At 43.6% G+C, this 15,127-nt stretch overlaps 1 protein-coding gene across 5 annotated transcripts in view; it reads right to left on the bottom strand.

Moving 5' to 3' along the window:
• Positions 1–547: 547 nt before the first annotated feature.
• ccdc97 (coiled-coil domain containing 97) overlaps positions 548–15,127 on the bottom strand; it is a 30,227-nt gene continuing 15,647 nt past the window's right edge. For 4 of the 5 annotated variants that reach the window (XM_073063842.1, XM_073063838.1, XM_073063841.1 and 1 more), the window contains exons 3-5: positions 14,754–15,011; positions 9,478–9,607; positions 548–771 (exon numbers count right to left, since the gene is read on the bottom strand). In XM_073063842.1, coding sequence (XP_072919943.1) covers positions 636–771; positions 9,478–9,607; positions 14,754–15,011 — 524 coding nt within the window. In that variant the 3' untranslated portion in view covers positions 548–635. Of the gene's footprint in view, positions 772–1,194; positions 3,450–9,477; positions 9,608–14,753; positions 15,012–15,127 lie in introns of those variants that run through there. The other variant, XM_073063840.1, reaches the window with a different exon arrangement.

Raw genomic sequence — 15,127 nt, 5'->3', positions numbered from 1 at the left:
GCACTCATTCCCTCCACTGGCCTGCAGGTCACCCTTGGGCGAGGTGAAGCACCTGCTTAGACCCTCCCCCCCCCCACCCCCCCAGGGATCAGGGACACGTGAAGCCATGGGAACAGGTTGTGGATGGTCGTACGGGCAGCTGGTAAATATCACAAGTCCTGGTTTTGTGACCACTGATGCCAGGCAGACAATCTCTGAAGAGTATCGATGATGGCTGGGGTCACCCATCTTGTAAAGCCCAGGAGGAGGAAATGGCAAACCACTCCTGTAGAAGACTTTGCTAAAAACAATCATATGACATAGTACATGATGATGTTTTATGGTCGTATTCATCAGCCAGGCCTGGATAACAAGAAACTCCCTAGTTACTAACTTGGATGACAAAAATAGTATTTGAGCATCCAACTCAGATCTTTCATCTCACTGACTGCTACATCTTCAGTGCATATAGGTGAAGGAAACATTCACGTTCTCTCCCCTCAATGTTGATGATAGACTGCTTGAAGATGAACACAAATATAATTTGACTATTTGTATCACATAGGAATTTGGAGAAACTAGAAAATAACTTTTATTGAATATAATCAGAAATGTTTTGTTGATGATTTTCATTTGTACTCAGTGTCTGAGGCTTCTCACTCAAGTGTCCAACAATAATCAGCTAGTATTGATGGATTCCAGTTGCCCTGATACCGTTTCTCCATGACCGCAATGTCCTGGTGAAACCTTTCACCGTGCTTGTCACTGACAGCACCAAGATTTGCAGGAAGTCTAAATGGGAATACAGAAAATGAATCTTTAGTGACATGTTGCACTTCATGGTTTTGTATGCTTGAAGCATGTTGTCAACCAGCTGCACGTAGTTTGATGCTCCGTAGTTGCCAAGAAAACTTTCAACAGCATCCTTGAATACCTTCCATGTGATTTTCTCCAGTCCCACTAGAAGCCTATCATTGATGACCTGTTTGATTTGTGGACTAATAAAAATGCATTTCTTAATCGTGGTATCAGTTATTCTGACTTGAATTATGAATTGAAATGACAAATATAGGTGATTTTTAAATAAAAATGTTGGATCGGGAAATTTCATGGTGTGTTTTTGTGATCAGCAGCGTAAACTCCATAGCTACATCCCGAAGTATTCAGGTTTAGTTGTTCAGAGAAATCGTTTAATAACACATCCAAAACCCTAAATGACTCTAAAATTATTTAATGTTAATTCCATTCAGCACATTGGAATGAAAAGCTAAATATACAGGAGCTGAAAATAAAATTAAACTCCTTTGATAAACCCAAAGTAATAAATGTGTGTTTTAAACTGTGCCAGTGACCAGTGTCTCAGTTTTGCTCCTGACAGAGGTTCCCAATTTGTGGTCCATGGACCCCTTGCTTAATGGCATGGTCCATGGCATAAGAAAGGTTGGAAACGCTCATTGTGCAGGATGAACCTGAACCCTGTACTTTGCAGTTATTTGCGAGCACCCAAGCTCCTCTTCATCAGGCTGGGAAACTCGTCGGCATCTTGCACCACCTGAGATCAGACCATGCCTACACAATTGCTTCACCTAAAGGTGGCAGTTTACAGTTCAATGCCTTGTCACACTTGTTTAAGCATTTCAGTTTCCTTTTTCAGGAGTACCCACAAGCTCTATTGTGTCGACTGAAGATTTCGGTGGGCTGGGGAATGTCTGGGCTATATACATGTATATTTGTGTGGTCATATTTTAAAATATATTCTATATGGGCCTATTGTCTTTCTGTGCGAGGGCTGGGCCTCAAGCCGGGTCCGCCTGAGTGTGGGGGGGGGGCGGGTCTGGTGCACTCCACTAGGGTCAGGTGTGGTGCTGACTCCCCCCACCCCGTGTTTGCTCTATTGCGCTCAACTGTGGATTGATGGCACAAGTTTTTGACTCTTTATTGCATGATTGTGAAACCATTTGTGCTTGCCATCTTGTGTGTGACCATTGGTACTGTGTTTTGCACCCTGACCCCAGAGTAATATTGTCTCATTTGGGTATTCATATATGGTTGAATGACAATTAAACTTGACTTGAACCTAAATGAACTGAAATTGAATTGAGTAACTGGTGCTCAGACCAAAAAAGTTGCCAGCTTTAGTCCGGGGCTGGTAAATTTAACCCAATTGCTGTAATGCTGTGTGTAGGCCTCCGTTAGTCTCGATAGACCATGAATTTGCACCTTGGAAAGTTTCCAGGGTGCAAGCCTGGGCAAGGTTTTTTTTTTATGGAAGACCAGCAGTTGCCCCTGCTGCAAGTCTCCACACCTCCAATGTTGTCCAAGGGAAGGGCATTAGGACCCATGCAGCTTGGCACTGGTGTTGTCGCAGAGCAATGTGTTGTTAAGTGCTTTGCTCAAGGACACACACGCAGCCTCAGTCAAGGCTCGAACTAGCGACCTTCAGATCACTAGACGAACGCCTTAACCACTTGGCCACGAGCAATGCTGTAATATTATGGAAACAAAACAAAAACAAGAATTTTAGGGCATAAATTTATGGTGGGGGGTGTCTGAAGGCAATCTGGTATACACTACCTGAGGGACTGGTGAAACCACTTATGTATTTTACACCACTCACCTATCTAGATAGTTCTTAAACCATCACAGAAGGATGAGAACCAAATGCACTTGGTCTGGATGGGATCCTAGCGGCCAGCATGGACACGGTGTTGTGAGGGGCCTGTATCTGTGCTGCATGACACTGAGCTAAAGAGTCACATAGCACAGAGATCCCCGGCTGGAAACCGCTGGTGTATGTTCAAGGTCAATGCCATCCCTAGTCAACAGCCTCATCATCAAAAATAAAAAGGCAAAAGAGTGCCTAAGAGAACCAACACTTTCAGGACATTATTCTCCCAATGTTATGCCTCTTGAACAGATACAAGATATTCAACTATGGAGATGCCATACCTAGCTTGACATATAAAAGAGGAATCGGTAAGTTGACCGGGAATCAGAAAAGCTCTTGATGCCCATGAGGTATTATGGGCTAGATTATTCCTGCAGCTAACTCCATGCAAATCACAAAAAGTGAGGATACAGGAGACATAATAGCCGGAGGGTTCCACTCCTGTTCAAATAATGGAAGCTGAGTCCAAAGCTCCAGCGTAATTGACCAATTAAATCAATTTTTTGAAGTGAAATGGAAGTGGTGAGACCTGTTTCATGGTTTGGGCATACTGTGTACACAAAACCACAATATCTTCTCTTAACAGTCCTCAACAAATGTGGAGGGAACTCAGACATAATGATAAATTTAAAACTTAGAAAAAGAGAGATTTAATAGAAATGCATTCAAATCCTGTCATTCCCTGTCCAACTCCGTTTCCATATCCTCAATTTCCACCGGCTCCTCATCATCGAAGTATCGCTCCTCTTCATCACGATTCACAATGTCAAGGTTGTCAAAATCTGGATTGTCGTCAACAGCACTGAAAGGGGAAGGGGATGGGTCTTAAAATAACAACTTCTATGGAGGTTTTCTAAACAGTATTTATTAAAATGAGTGTCATCTGCCTAGTGCTTTATTTATTTAATGCGATGCAGAGTGGAATAGGCCCTTTGAGCTGTGCTACTCAGCCACCCACCGATTTTAGCCCTAGCCTAATCAGGGGATACTTTGCAATGATCAATTAACCTACAAGCAGAGAATGTACAAACTCCTTTTAGACAGTGGAAGGAATTGAACACCAATCTTTTTATTTATTAAGGGAACAAGCCTTTCCAGTCCAACAAGCTGCACGGTCCAGCAACCCACCGATTTAATCCTAGCCTAATCACAGGACAATTTACAATGACTAATTAATCTACCAGCTGGTACATCTTTGGATTGTGAGAGGAAACCGGAGCACCTGGTGGAAACCCACACGCACACTGGGAGAACCTACAAACTCCTTATGCATAACATTGGGAATTGAATCCAGGCTGCTGGTACCGTAAAGCGTTGTGCTAATTTTATTCCTGTGTGAACCCAGATTACAAATGGGGGAATTAAAACACTTCCATTTATTCTGCAGCTCTCAGAGCTACAGGATTTTGTAAGGTGTTTTGCCACCACCGACGACTATCTGAAATGCAGTCAAGTTGTGGCACAAATTGGTGAAGACAGCAAGCTTCCAGAGCAATGTAATAAGCACTGGTTATTGGCCGAGAGGCTTTTTTTAAAATTTAGAGATACAGTGCAGGTCCTGCCAACCCAGCAAGCCTGTGGCACCCAAATACACCCACGTAACTGACTGACTTACTAGCCCATACATCTTTGGACTGTGGGAGGAAACCAGAGCACCTAGAGGATATCTACACAGTCACAGGGAGAAGGTACAAACTCCTTGTAGACAGTGCTGGGAACTGAACTCCAGTCTTTTTTATTTATTTAGAGATACAGTGTGGAACAGGCCCTCCGGTCCAATGAGCTGAATTGAACCCTGATCTTCCAGCTAACACAGTAACAGTGGGTATTATGCGAACCGCTTTACGAACGTGCTGCTCTACAATTTCCCCTGCTGCCAATTATCATGAAGCTGGAAGTTACATGAAACTTTACAACCTTTTTTTTAAAAATATAAATGTTATGGACCAATACCATTAAAGCAAAGGGTCTGTGGACCCCAGGTTTGTAACCCTGCTTCATAGTTTGCTTGACGTTGTTTTTTAACCTAGTCCCTACAGGTAACTTACTGACTGCATGAGCGTGGCATTGCACATGGCACGTTAAGGGTACTGGTGGCGGTGATCAGTAGGATGGCACTGAGGGACTCAAGGTTGAAGGAGGGTTTGTTGCAGCTCTGAAGCCGGGTCATGGTGCTGTAATAAAGTTACGCTACCGTGCTGCCTCTAATAACGCACTGCTGCTACACTAGGCTGTTCACGGATCCTCTTGGTTAACGGTCGGGGTCAATGGCATAGAAAAGGCTGGAAACCCTGGTTTATTGTTAATTTCTTTCCGGCTTAACAATTAATTACCTGCTTGTATTTTTTTTATAATTATAGGTTGATAGAGTCGTAAGGAAAGCTTTTGGCATGTTGGCTTCCATAATTCAAAGTACTGAGTACAGGGGATGAGATGTTATGTTCAAGTTGAACAACACATTGCTGAGGCCTAATTTTAAGTACCGTGTGCAGTTCTAGTCACAGGAAAGATGCAAATAGGGTTAAAAGATTACATAAAATATTTACCAGGATGTTGCCAGACTGAGGACCTGAGTCATAAGGAAAGATTGAATAGGTTAGGACTTTATTCCTTGGAAGGTAGAAGATTGAGAAGAGATTTGATACAAGTATAAAAATGTGAGGGAAGTATAAATAGGGTAAGTGCAAGCAGGCTTTCTCCACTGAGGTTGGGTGGAACTACAACCTCAGGTCATGTGTTAAGAGTGAAAAGTGAGAAGTTTAAGGGGAACACAAGGGGAAACTTTGTCACTCAGAGGGTGGTGAGTGTGTGGAACGAGCTGCCAGCCCAAGTGGTGCATGCTAGCTTGATTTCAATGTTCAAGGTTGGATAGGTACAAGGATGGTAGGGATATGGAGGGGGCTAAACTCACATGCAGGTCGATGGGAGTAGGCAGTTTATAATGCTAGGCATGGACTAGATGGGCCAAAGTGCCTGCTTCTGTAACTGTACTTTTCTATGACTCTACTTACATACACGTAACTGCTTAATATGTTTCCTAGTGGCCACAGTATGTATATGCAATTGTTCAGTGTGTCCCCTAGTGGTTACATTTTTAGGATTCTGGAAGTTTCTTGTGGTAATGCATTATATGAAAAGGGGCTATCTGATTGGTTAACCCTTATCCACAAATTTAAATGGAATGTTTCTCGTCTACATGCATGTTATATGAGACCTCCTTTGCTTCTCTCTCCCTTCACTTACTAGACTTCTATCACTGTCCGTTTTTCCCATTTCTTTGTTCTAACAGTGTTTAATAAAATCATTGTGAAGAAACAAGCTTGTGGCTCTTTCCTGACTTCTGAAAGAACCTTGGATTAAAAAAAACATCAGAATCCAATGACATGCTACAACTCTCAACAGTGATCATGGGAAAGACACAGCCATGATTTAACTTCTCATCTGATAGACGACATTTCTGAGAGAGCAGCATTGTACTGGGGTGTCAGCCTCAAGCTTCTGATTCAGAACCATTAATCTGCGACCAACTGAGCCACGGCTGAGAGAGTCTCACGTCTCCGAAACACCACAAGTTACAAATTTGCATTGGAAGCGAAACAATATGCTGTTTTTTTTTTCGGTTAATCTAATAGATTACTTTCAAGGATGTGAAAACTGGCAAGCATTTATTTTCACATGTATCAAAATGCACAGAGATAATGGACTACAGTGTTCTTTTTTTCCGTTTGAAATAAAAGTTAGGGGCAAACCTCCAAAGCAGGATATCATTTCGTAGGATAGCAGACAGAGTGAAGATGACAACGACTTTTCTTTAGGGACTTTTCCCAGGGGAAGCAACAAGATGCCACACAGCCAGTCGCTGGATTCCAATGTTTACAATCCAAGGTTCTTTTGGAAGTCAGGAAAGAAGCACAAAACTTGTTGCTTCCCTGTCATTTTATTAGGCGTTAATAGGACAAATAAAATTGAAAGATGGACAGTGATAGGGGTCTCACAATCATGAGGAAATCTGCAGATGCTAGAAATCCAAGCAACACACACAAAATGCTGGAGGAACTCCGCAGGCCAGGCAGCATCATGGAAAAGAGTAAACAGTTGACGTTTTGGGCCGAGACCCTTCATCAGGACTGATAGTGGTCTAGTAAGTGAAGGCAGACAGAAATAAAGAATGACAGAGCCTCGTAGTCAACCCTTCTCATGTGACATACACGTAGATTAAAAAAACATTCCATTTAAATTTGTAGATGAGAGTTAAACCAATCAATTAATTTCTTCCTGAAATGCATCCACTGTTGCAACTGAGGAAATAATGTGGCCAATTTATAAGCAGCAAGCTTGCAAAAACAGTGCAATAACAGCTGCAACATACTTTAGTTTAATAATCATCAAAACAATGAGATGGTAACTTTTAATCCAACTATTGCTATCACTATCTTATGCTTTTCTAACAAAGCAGCACTCGTTCATGGTACCATGACTGCCAGAGATATTGATGCATTTGCAAAGAGGGCACACCAGTGGCTGTATTTCCTTCAAGATACTAGAAGAACTCAGCAAGTCATTCAGTGTCTATGGAGAGGAATAAAGAGTTGAAGCTTTGGACTGAGACCCATCATCAGGTCCTGTGTGTATTGCTCTAGATTTCTAACATCTGCAGAATCTCTTGAGGCTATTATTTCATGAAGGGTTTGAGGAAATTTGCTATGGCACCAAAGACTCTAGCAAATTTCTACAGATGCACCGTGGAGAGCGTTCTCTCAGGCTGCATCACTGTCTGGTATGGAGGCTCCAATGCACAGGATTGGAAAAAGCTGCCGAGGGCTGTAACTCACCCAGCTCCACCATGGGCACCAGTCTCCCCACCACTGAGTACATCTTCAAAAGGTGATGCCTCAAAAAGGTAGCATCCATAATTATAGGCCCCCACTGCTCAGGACATGCCCTCTTCTTATTACCACCATCAAGAAGGAGGTACAGGAGCCTGAAGACATGCTGAATATTTAAGGAAAAGTTTATTCCTCACTGCCATCAGATTTCTGAACAGACAATAAACCACAAGCTTGACCTCACTATCTTTGCTCTTTTGCACTGCTTATTTATTGTTTATATACACTCTGTGGCCACTTTATTAGGTGCAGGAGTGGGGCCTGGTGTGGTCTTTTGCTGCTGTAGCCTACCCTCTTCAGGGTTCGACGTGTTGTATGTTCAGAGATGCTTTTCTGCACACCACTGTTATACACGCGTGGTTATTTGAGTTACTGTTGCCTTCCTGTCAGCTTGAACCAGTCTGACCTCTCTTAGTAACAGAACTGCCACTCACTAGATGCTTTTTGTTTCTTGCACCATTCTCTGTAAACTCTAGAGCTTGCTGTGTGTGGAAATCCCAGGACATCAGCAGTTTGAGATACTCAGACCACCCCATCTGGCACCAAAAATCATTCAATGGTCAAAGTCACTTAGATTCCATTTCTTCCCTATTCTGATGTTTGGTCTGAACAACAACTGAACCTCTTGGCCATGACTGCATGCTTTTATATATTGAGTTGCTGCCACATGATTGGCTGATAAATATTTGCAAATGTACCTAACAAAGTGGCCACTGAGTGTATGTACTGCACTTTTCTGCTGCTGCAAATCAACAAATTTCACGTGTAATTGATAATAAACCTGGTCCTGATGCCACAGATGAAAGAGACGGAAGCCCTTAGCTGAAAAGGTGTTCAAGATAATGATTTGAAATGCAGGGAAAGAACAGTGACACAAAGTGTTGCAGTGCCATGTTGCACAGGAAGCAACCTAACAGGTGATTCTTAGGACCCAGAGGGGGAATGATCAGAGAAGACTGATGTCAACAGAAAGTGGCCATAGATATAGGAGCAGAATTAGGCCATTTGGCCCATCAAATCTGCTCCGTGATTTCATCATGACTGATCCAATTTTCCTCTCAGCCCCAATCTCCTGCCTTCTCCCCGTATCCCTTTATGCCTTGGCCAATGAAGAATCTATCAACCCCTGCCTTAAATATACATAAAGACAGATTCCAGAGCTGTCTGTGGCAAAGAATTCCACATATTCACCACTCTCTGGCTAAAGCAATTCCTCCTCATCTCCATACCAAAAGGCTGCCCCTCTATTCTGAGGCTGCATCCTCTGGTCCTAGACTCTCCCACCAGAGGAAACATCCTCTCTATGCCCACTCTATCAAGACCTTTCACCATGTGAAATGTTTCAATTAGGCTCCCCCTCCACCCCCCTGCCATTCTTCTGAATTCTAGTGAATACAGGCCCAGAGCCATCAAATGCTCTTCATACGACAAGCCATTCAATCTTGGAATCATTTTTGTAAACCTCCTTTGAACTCTCAAAGTTCTTTGAAAGCACAACCTTTCTAAGGAGCCCAGAACCGCTCTGTGAGGCCTCAACAGTGCTTTAAAAAGTCTCAACATTATATCCTTGTTTTATATTTGAGTGCTCTTGAAATGAATGCTAACATCACATTTGCCTTCCTCACCACAGACTCAACCTGCAAATTAACCTTTTGGGAATCCTGTATGAGGACTCCCATGTGCCTTTGCAACTCAGATTTTTGAACCTTTTCTTCATTTAGAAGATAGTCTACGCTTTTATTTCTTTTACCAAAGCGACAAGAAGTATTATGCAAGATCTAAACTGGAGAGCTTGACAGAAAACTCTCTGGATGGAGAATAGGCACTTAGATTAACAACAGGGAAGTTACACTAACTAGTTCAGATTTCCCAATAGCAGAGATAGTCATAATGGGCCAAACAGCCTCCCTCTGTGCTGAATGCATGAAGGTAAATGAAAATTACCTGTAATCAAAGTCTCCATCTTCTCCGTCGAGGAAGCGCTGATGCATACGGCTCACGAATTCTTCCCTCAGCATGATCTTCTCGTCGTCACTGGGCACCCACTCCGCAGCTTTGGACATGGGTCCGTCCTCTGTATAGAGAGGGGAGTGTTGGCGCAAGATAGACAACATAAAAATCAGCCTGAAGAAATTCAACATGACATCGAGAAACTGGGACGACATTGCACCGAGTAGATACACCTGGAGGAAATCTGTTCAAGGGGGAGCTGTGCCGCATGAGAATGACTTTGGCTCTGCCACAGAGAGTAAGCAACAGCTGTGAAAGGAGAGGCTGAGTAACCAAAGGACCCAACCACTAACCACAGCCGCCCACACTGCACTACAATATGTGATTCAAGGTTCAACATTGCTTAATATCACTTGCAGTACGTAAGTGTAAAGGAGAGCAAAATAGTCGTTGCTCCAGGACCGATACAGCACTAAAAACACCCAATAAGATAAAAAACACAGTAATAAAATAATGCTATAAATACACAAGATAGCTTATATACATGGATTGTTCATTCAGTATATGCTGTGTTGTATGACGTGGGTGATCATGGTCTTTCAAAGACCATGATTGTTCTTGGCAAATTTTTCTACAGAAGTGATTTTGCAATCGCCTACTTCTGGGCAGTGTCTTTACACTGGACAATAAAGATTATGCTTCCTGAAAACTTTTGGGTGTATCTTATGAATTTAGGGTGACCCCAGGCATTATCAATACTCTTCAGAGATTGTCAGTGGTCACATAACCACGACATGTGATACGCATCATCCACCACCTGCTCCCATGGTTTCACATGACCCTGATCTGTGTGTGGGGGGGGGGGGGGGCACTAAGCAGGTGTTACACCTTGCCCAAGGGTGACCTGCAGGCTAGCGGAGGAAGGAGCATCTTACACTTCCTTGGGCAGAGACATATCTCCAACCCATCACCCAACATCCACCAGGACCAGGAAGCCAAATGGTCATTGGGCCCATATATGGTACTGTAAGTGGAGAGAAAATTCAAAAATCTGATGTGCAAAAAATCCTCGTGCAAGATTCCCTAAAGGTTAATTTGCAGGTTGAGTCTGTGGTGAGGAAGGCAAATGAAGTGTTAGCATTCATTCTGAGAGGACTAGAGTATAAAAGCAAGGATGTAGTGTTGAGGCTTTATAAGGTGCTGGTGAGGCCTCACTTGGAGTATTGAGAGCATCTTGGACCCTTATCTAAGAAAGATATGTTGACAGTGGAGAGAGTTTTCAAAGGAGGAAAACAATTCCAAGATTGAAAGGCTTATCATATGAGGAGCATTTGATGGCTCTGGGACTACACTCACTGGAATTCAGAAGAATTAAGGGGGAATCTCTTTGAACCCTATCGAATGTTGAAAGGCCTCAAGTGAATGTGGAGGGGACAGTTCCTATGGTGGGGGAGTCTAAGATTAGAGTACACAGCCTCAGAATAGAGATTTGGAACAGAGATGAGGAATTTCTTTATCTAGAGAGTGGTGAGTCTGTGGAATTGGTTGCCATAGGCAGCTGTGGAGGCCAGGTTATCGAGTATATTTTCAGGCAGAGGTTGATAGATTCTTGATTGGTCTGGGCATGAAGGGCTACCAGGAGAAGGAAGGAAATTGGGGCTGAGAGGGAAAATGGATCAGCCATGATGAAATAGCAGAGCAGACTTGATGGACAAAATGGCCTAATTCTGTTGCTAGCAATACATACAAAATGCTGGAGGAACTCACCAGGCCAAGCAGCGTCTACAGAAAAAAAGTACAGTTAACGTTTTGGGCTGAGACCCTTCAGCAGGGCTGGAGTAAAAAAGATGAGTAGATTTTAGTGGGGGAAGGGGAGAGAGAAATGCAAGGTGACAGGTGAAACTGGGAGGGGGAGGGATGAAGTAAGTAAGTAGCTGGGAAGTTGATTGGTGAAAGAGATACAGGGCTGGAGCAGGGGGAGTCTGATAGGTGAGGATAGAAGGCCTTGGAAGATAGAAAGGGAGGGGGCGGAGCACCAGAGGGATGCAAAGGGCAGGCAAGGAAATAAGGTGAGAGAGGGAAAAGGGGATGGGGACTGGTGAAGGAGAGGACAGGTCCCCCCCTTCAGTCCCTCGCGGGGAGAGTGGTGGGGTAGAGGTAGACGCATGAATGTCATTTAAAATCATTAGATAGGAGTATAATTAGGCCACTTGGCCCATCGAGTCTGTTATCAGAATCAGGTTTAATATCACCAGCACATCATGAAATTCATTGACTTTGCAGCAGCAGTATGATGCAATGCATAATAATAGAAGAAACTGAATTAAAGTATATACGTATTAAATAGTTAAATAAGTGCAAAAAATATAAATAAAAAAGTAGTGAGGCAATGTTTATGGGTTCGATGTCCAATCAGAAATCTGATGGCAGAGGGGAAGAAGCTGTTCCTGAATCATTGAGTGTGTGTCTTCAGGCTCCTGTATGGTAGCAATGAGAAGATGGCATGACCTGGATGATGGGGCTCCCTAATGATGGATGCCCCCATTTTGAAGCATCGCTCCTTGAAGATGTCCTGGCAACCATGGAGGCTAGTACCCATGATGAAGCTGACCAAGGCCATTTGGCCCATCAAGTCTTATGTAGGCCCAAAGATTTAAAAAAAGGAGGGCCATGTAGGAGGGAAGGATTAGAGGTGGGAATGGGTGGACAAACTCCCACTACCTATTAAATGCTCCCAATGGCATGCATCTCAAATAGCCCCTGACAACCAAGTCCAGCTCCTGGCCTCCATCTGTGGCTTAGCCACTAAGCCTGACGGAACCATTTCTACTGACAGGAGAAGGGGCAAAAGCTGTTCACTGACACCTTAAAACCAGTCACCAGGTAGATGGGGCTGAAAAGCTGTGGTTGGCAGCTCACCCAGAGAAGGGAAACTCATATTTCACACCTCCGCTGCCTTGTAGCTCTACCACTCATGAGGAAGGCTTCAGGAGTAAACCCAGAGGGAAAAATCTGGAGCTGGATTCCCTAAGTGAGTCTTACGTTGAGCTCAATTGTTGACTGGCAACTCCCGTGACACTGCTGATGCCAAACTCTGTCGGTTTCATCAGCTGCGTGGAGAGGGGCAGCTTGCTACGTGGGCAACAGTTTGCTCTCCATATCGTACTGCCCTGGCTTGTGGATCACGTAGACAGCAAGGATGTAATTGACTTTAAACTTTGAAATAGTGATACTAGGAAAACATAATCCAAGCTACGTCTTCAATAAGAAAGGTTTAGAGTAATACCAACATTACAACTATTTGAGGCACCACAGTGGCAGAGTAGTTAGCACAACCCTATTACAAATCAGGGAGATTTACAGTTCCGAGATCAATGTGGGTTTCCTCTGAGTTCTCCGGTTTCCTCCCACATTCCAAAGACTTATATTAATTGGCTACATGGGTGTAATTGGGCACTGCGGGCTCATTGGCTTGGAATGGCCTGTATCATACTGAAACACTAAAGATTATTATCAAAGTATGTACACAGTGTACAACTGAGATTCATTTTCTCCAGATATCCATGAAACCAGGAAAACCACGGAGTTACAGGCCCTTCGGCCCACAATCTTGTGCCAACCCTCAAACGTTGCCTCCCATATAATCCCCCACCTTAAATTCCTCCATATACCTGTCTAGTAGTCTCTTAAACTTCACTAGTGTATCTGCTTCCACCACTGACTCAGGCAGTGCATTCCACGCACCAACCGCTCTCTGAGTGAAAAATCTTCCTCTAATATCCCCCTTGAACTTCCCTCCCCTTAACTTAAAGCCATGTCCTCTTCTACTGAGCAGTGGTGCCCTGGGGAAGAGGCGCTGGCTGTCCACTGTCTATTCCTCTTAATATCTTGTACACCTCTATCATGTCTCCTCTCATCCTCCTTCTCTTCAAAGAGTAAAGCCATAGCTCCCTTAATCTCTGATCATAATGCATTCTCTCTAAACCAGGCAGCATCCTGGTAAATCTCCTCTGTAGCCTTTCCAATGCTTCCACAACGTTCAAAGAAAAACATTAACCCCAACCACACATTAAAAACAAACTTGCAAATGGCAATATAATTATCAAAACCCCCATGTGAAAAAAATCAAGCAAATGGAAACAAGAACATCAAACCCCAAACCCTTCCCCCACATAAAAAATACTAATAAATCATGCCAAATGGCAACAAGAATGGGCAAAAACACAGAATATATAAGCAGAGAACTCAAATATAAAAGATGTCCACTGTTCTTTCATTTCAGCTTTCAGCTTCTGAGGTGTTCTGTATCCCACCATCCCATCACTACTATTCCCTCCCCATCCTCACACATCCCCCTTGTGTTTAAATCTCCTACAGATAGTGTGGGGTAATGTAGCAGTAAGCCGTTGCTATTGCAGCTCGGAGCATTGGATTTCCGAGTTCAATTCCAGAGCCCTCTGTAAGCAAGTTTTCCGTGTGCACGTGGGTTTCCTCCGGATGCTCGGGTTTCCTTCCACAGTCCAGTGATGTACCGGTTAGTAGGTTAATTGGCCATTGTGAATTAGGCTGGGGTTGAATAGGTGGGTGGCTGTGCCATGTGCTTATTGGGCCGGAAGGGCCTGTTCCATGCCATATCTGAAAGAGTCATTGTCATAGAAAAGTACAGCACAGAAACAGGCCTTTTGGCCCATCTAGTCCATACCAAACAATTTAAACTGTCTACTCCCATTGACCTGCACCAGGACCATAACCTCCATATCCCCACTATCCATGTACCTATCCAAACTTCTCTTAAACATTGAAATCGAGCTCACATGCACCACTTGTGCTGGCAGCTCGTTCCACACTCTCACCACCCTCTGAGTGAAGACATTTCCCTTAAACTTTTCACCTTTCACCCTTAACCCATGACCTCTGGTTGCAGACCCACCCAAACTCAGTGGAAAAAGCCTGCTTGCATTTACCCTATCTATACCCCTCAGTTGTGTATACTTCTATCAAATTTCCTCTCAATCTTCTAGGTTCCAAAGAATAAAGTTAGGACTTTAGGACCTATTTAATCTTCCCTTATAACTCTGGTCCTTCAGTCTGGCAACATTCTTGTCTATTTTCTCTGTAATCTTTCAACCTTATTTACTCATTTCCTGCAGGTAGGTGACCAAAACTGCAAATTTCGTATCTCTGAATAAATAAATAGGAGGTAACATTTAGGGTTTATTGAATCATTTCCCTCAAAGAAAATTTAAGCTCCGAAAATTTTAAAAAGGCACCTTCCTCCTCGTCTTCCTCTTCCTCCTCCTCCTCCTCCTCCTCACAGGCATCCTCCCTTTCCTGCTGCCACTGTAACCGCTCCTGCACGATCTTTTCCTGATAAGTGTTCATCAGCAGGTCTGACAGGCTCATCGAACCGCTCAGGTTCCTGCTGTTCTGTGCCAGCAGTTCTTCATCTGTCATGTACTGCCTGATGTACTGTTCGTACAGCAGGGGGTCTCGCGTTCGCATCTGCTCGTCGCTGAAGTACTCCCCATCTGTAGGGTAAAGACAGACGAATGTTATTACAGCAACCTCAGAAAAGTCCCAGCCGACACTTCTAATGCACTGCAGAGCAAGATTCCTTTCCTTGTGCAAAGAACCTCTTCTGTAT

This window comes from Hemitrygon akajei, chromosome 12 (genome assembly GCF_048418815.1).
Source record: "Hemitrygon akajei chromosome 12, sHemAka1.3, whole genome shotgun sequence".
NCBI lineage: Eukaryota > Metazoa > Chordata > Chondrichthyes > Myliobatiformes > Dasyatidae > Hemitrygon > Hemitrygon akajei.
Note: the sequence above shows the minus strand (reverse complement) of the source record. Positions and strands in the feature narration are given on the sequence as shown.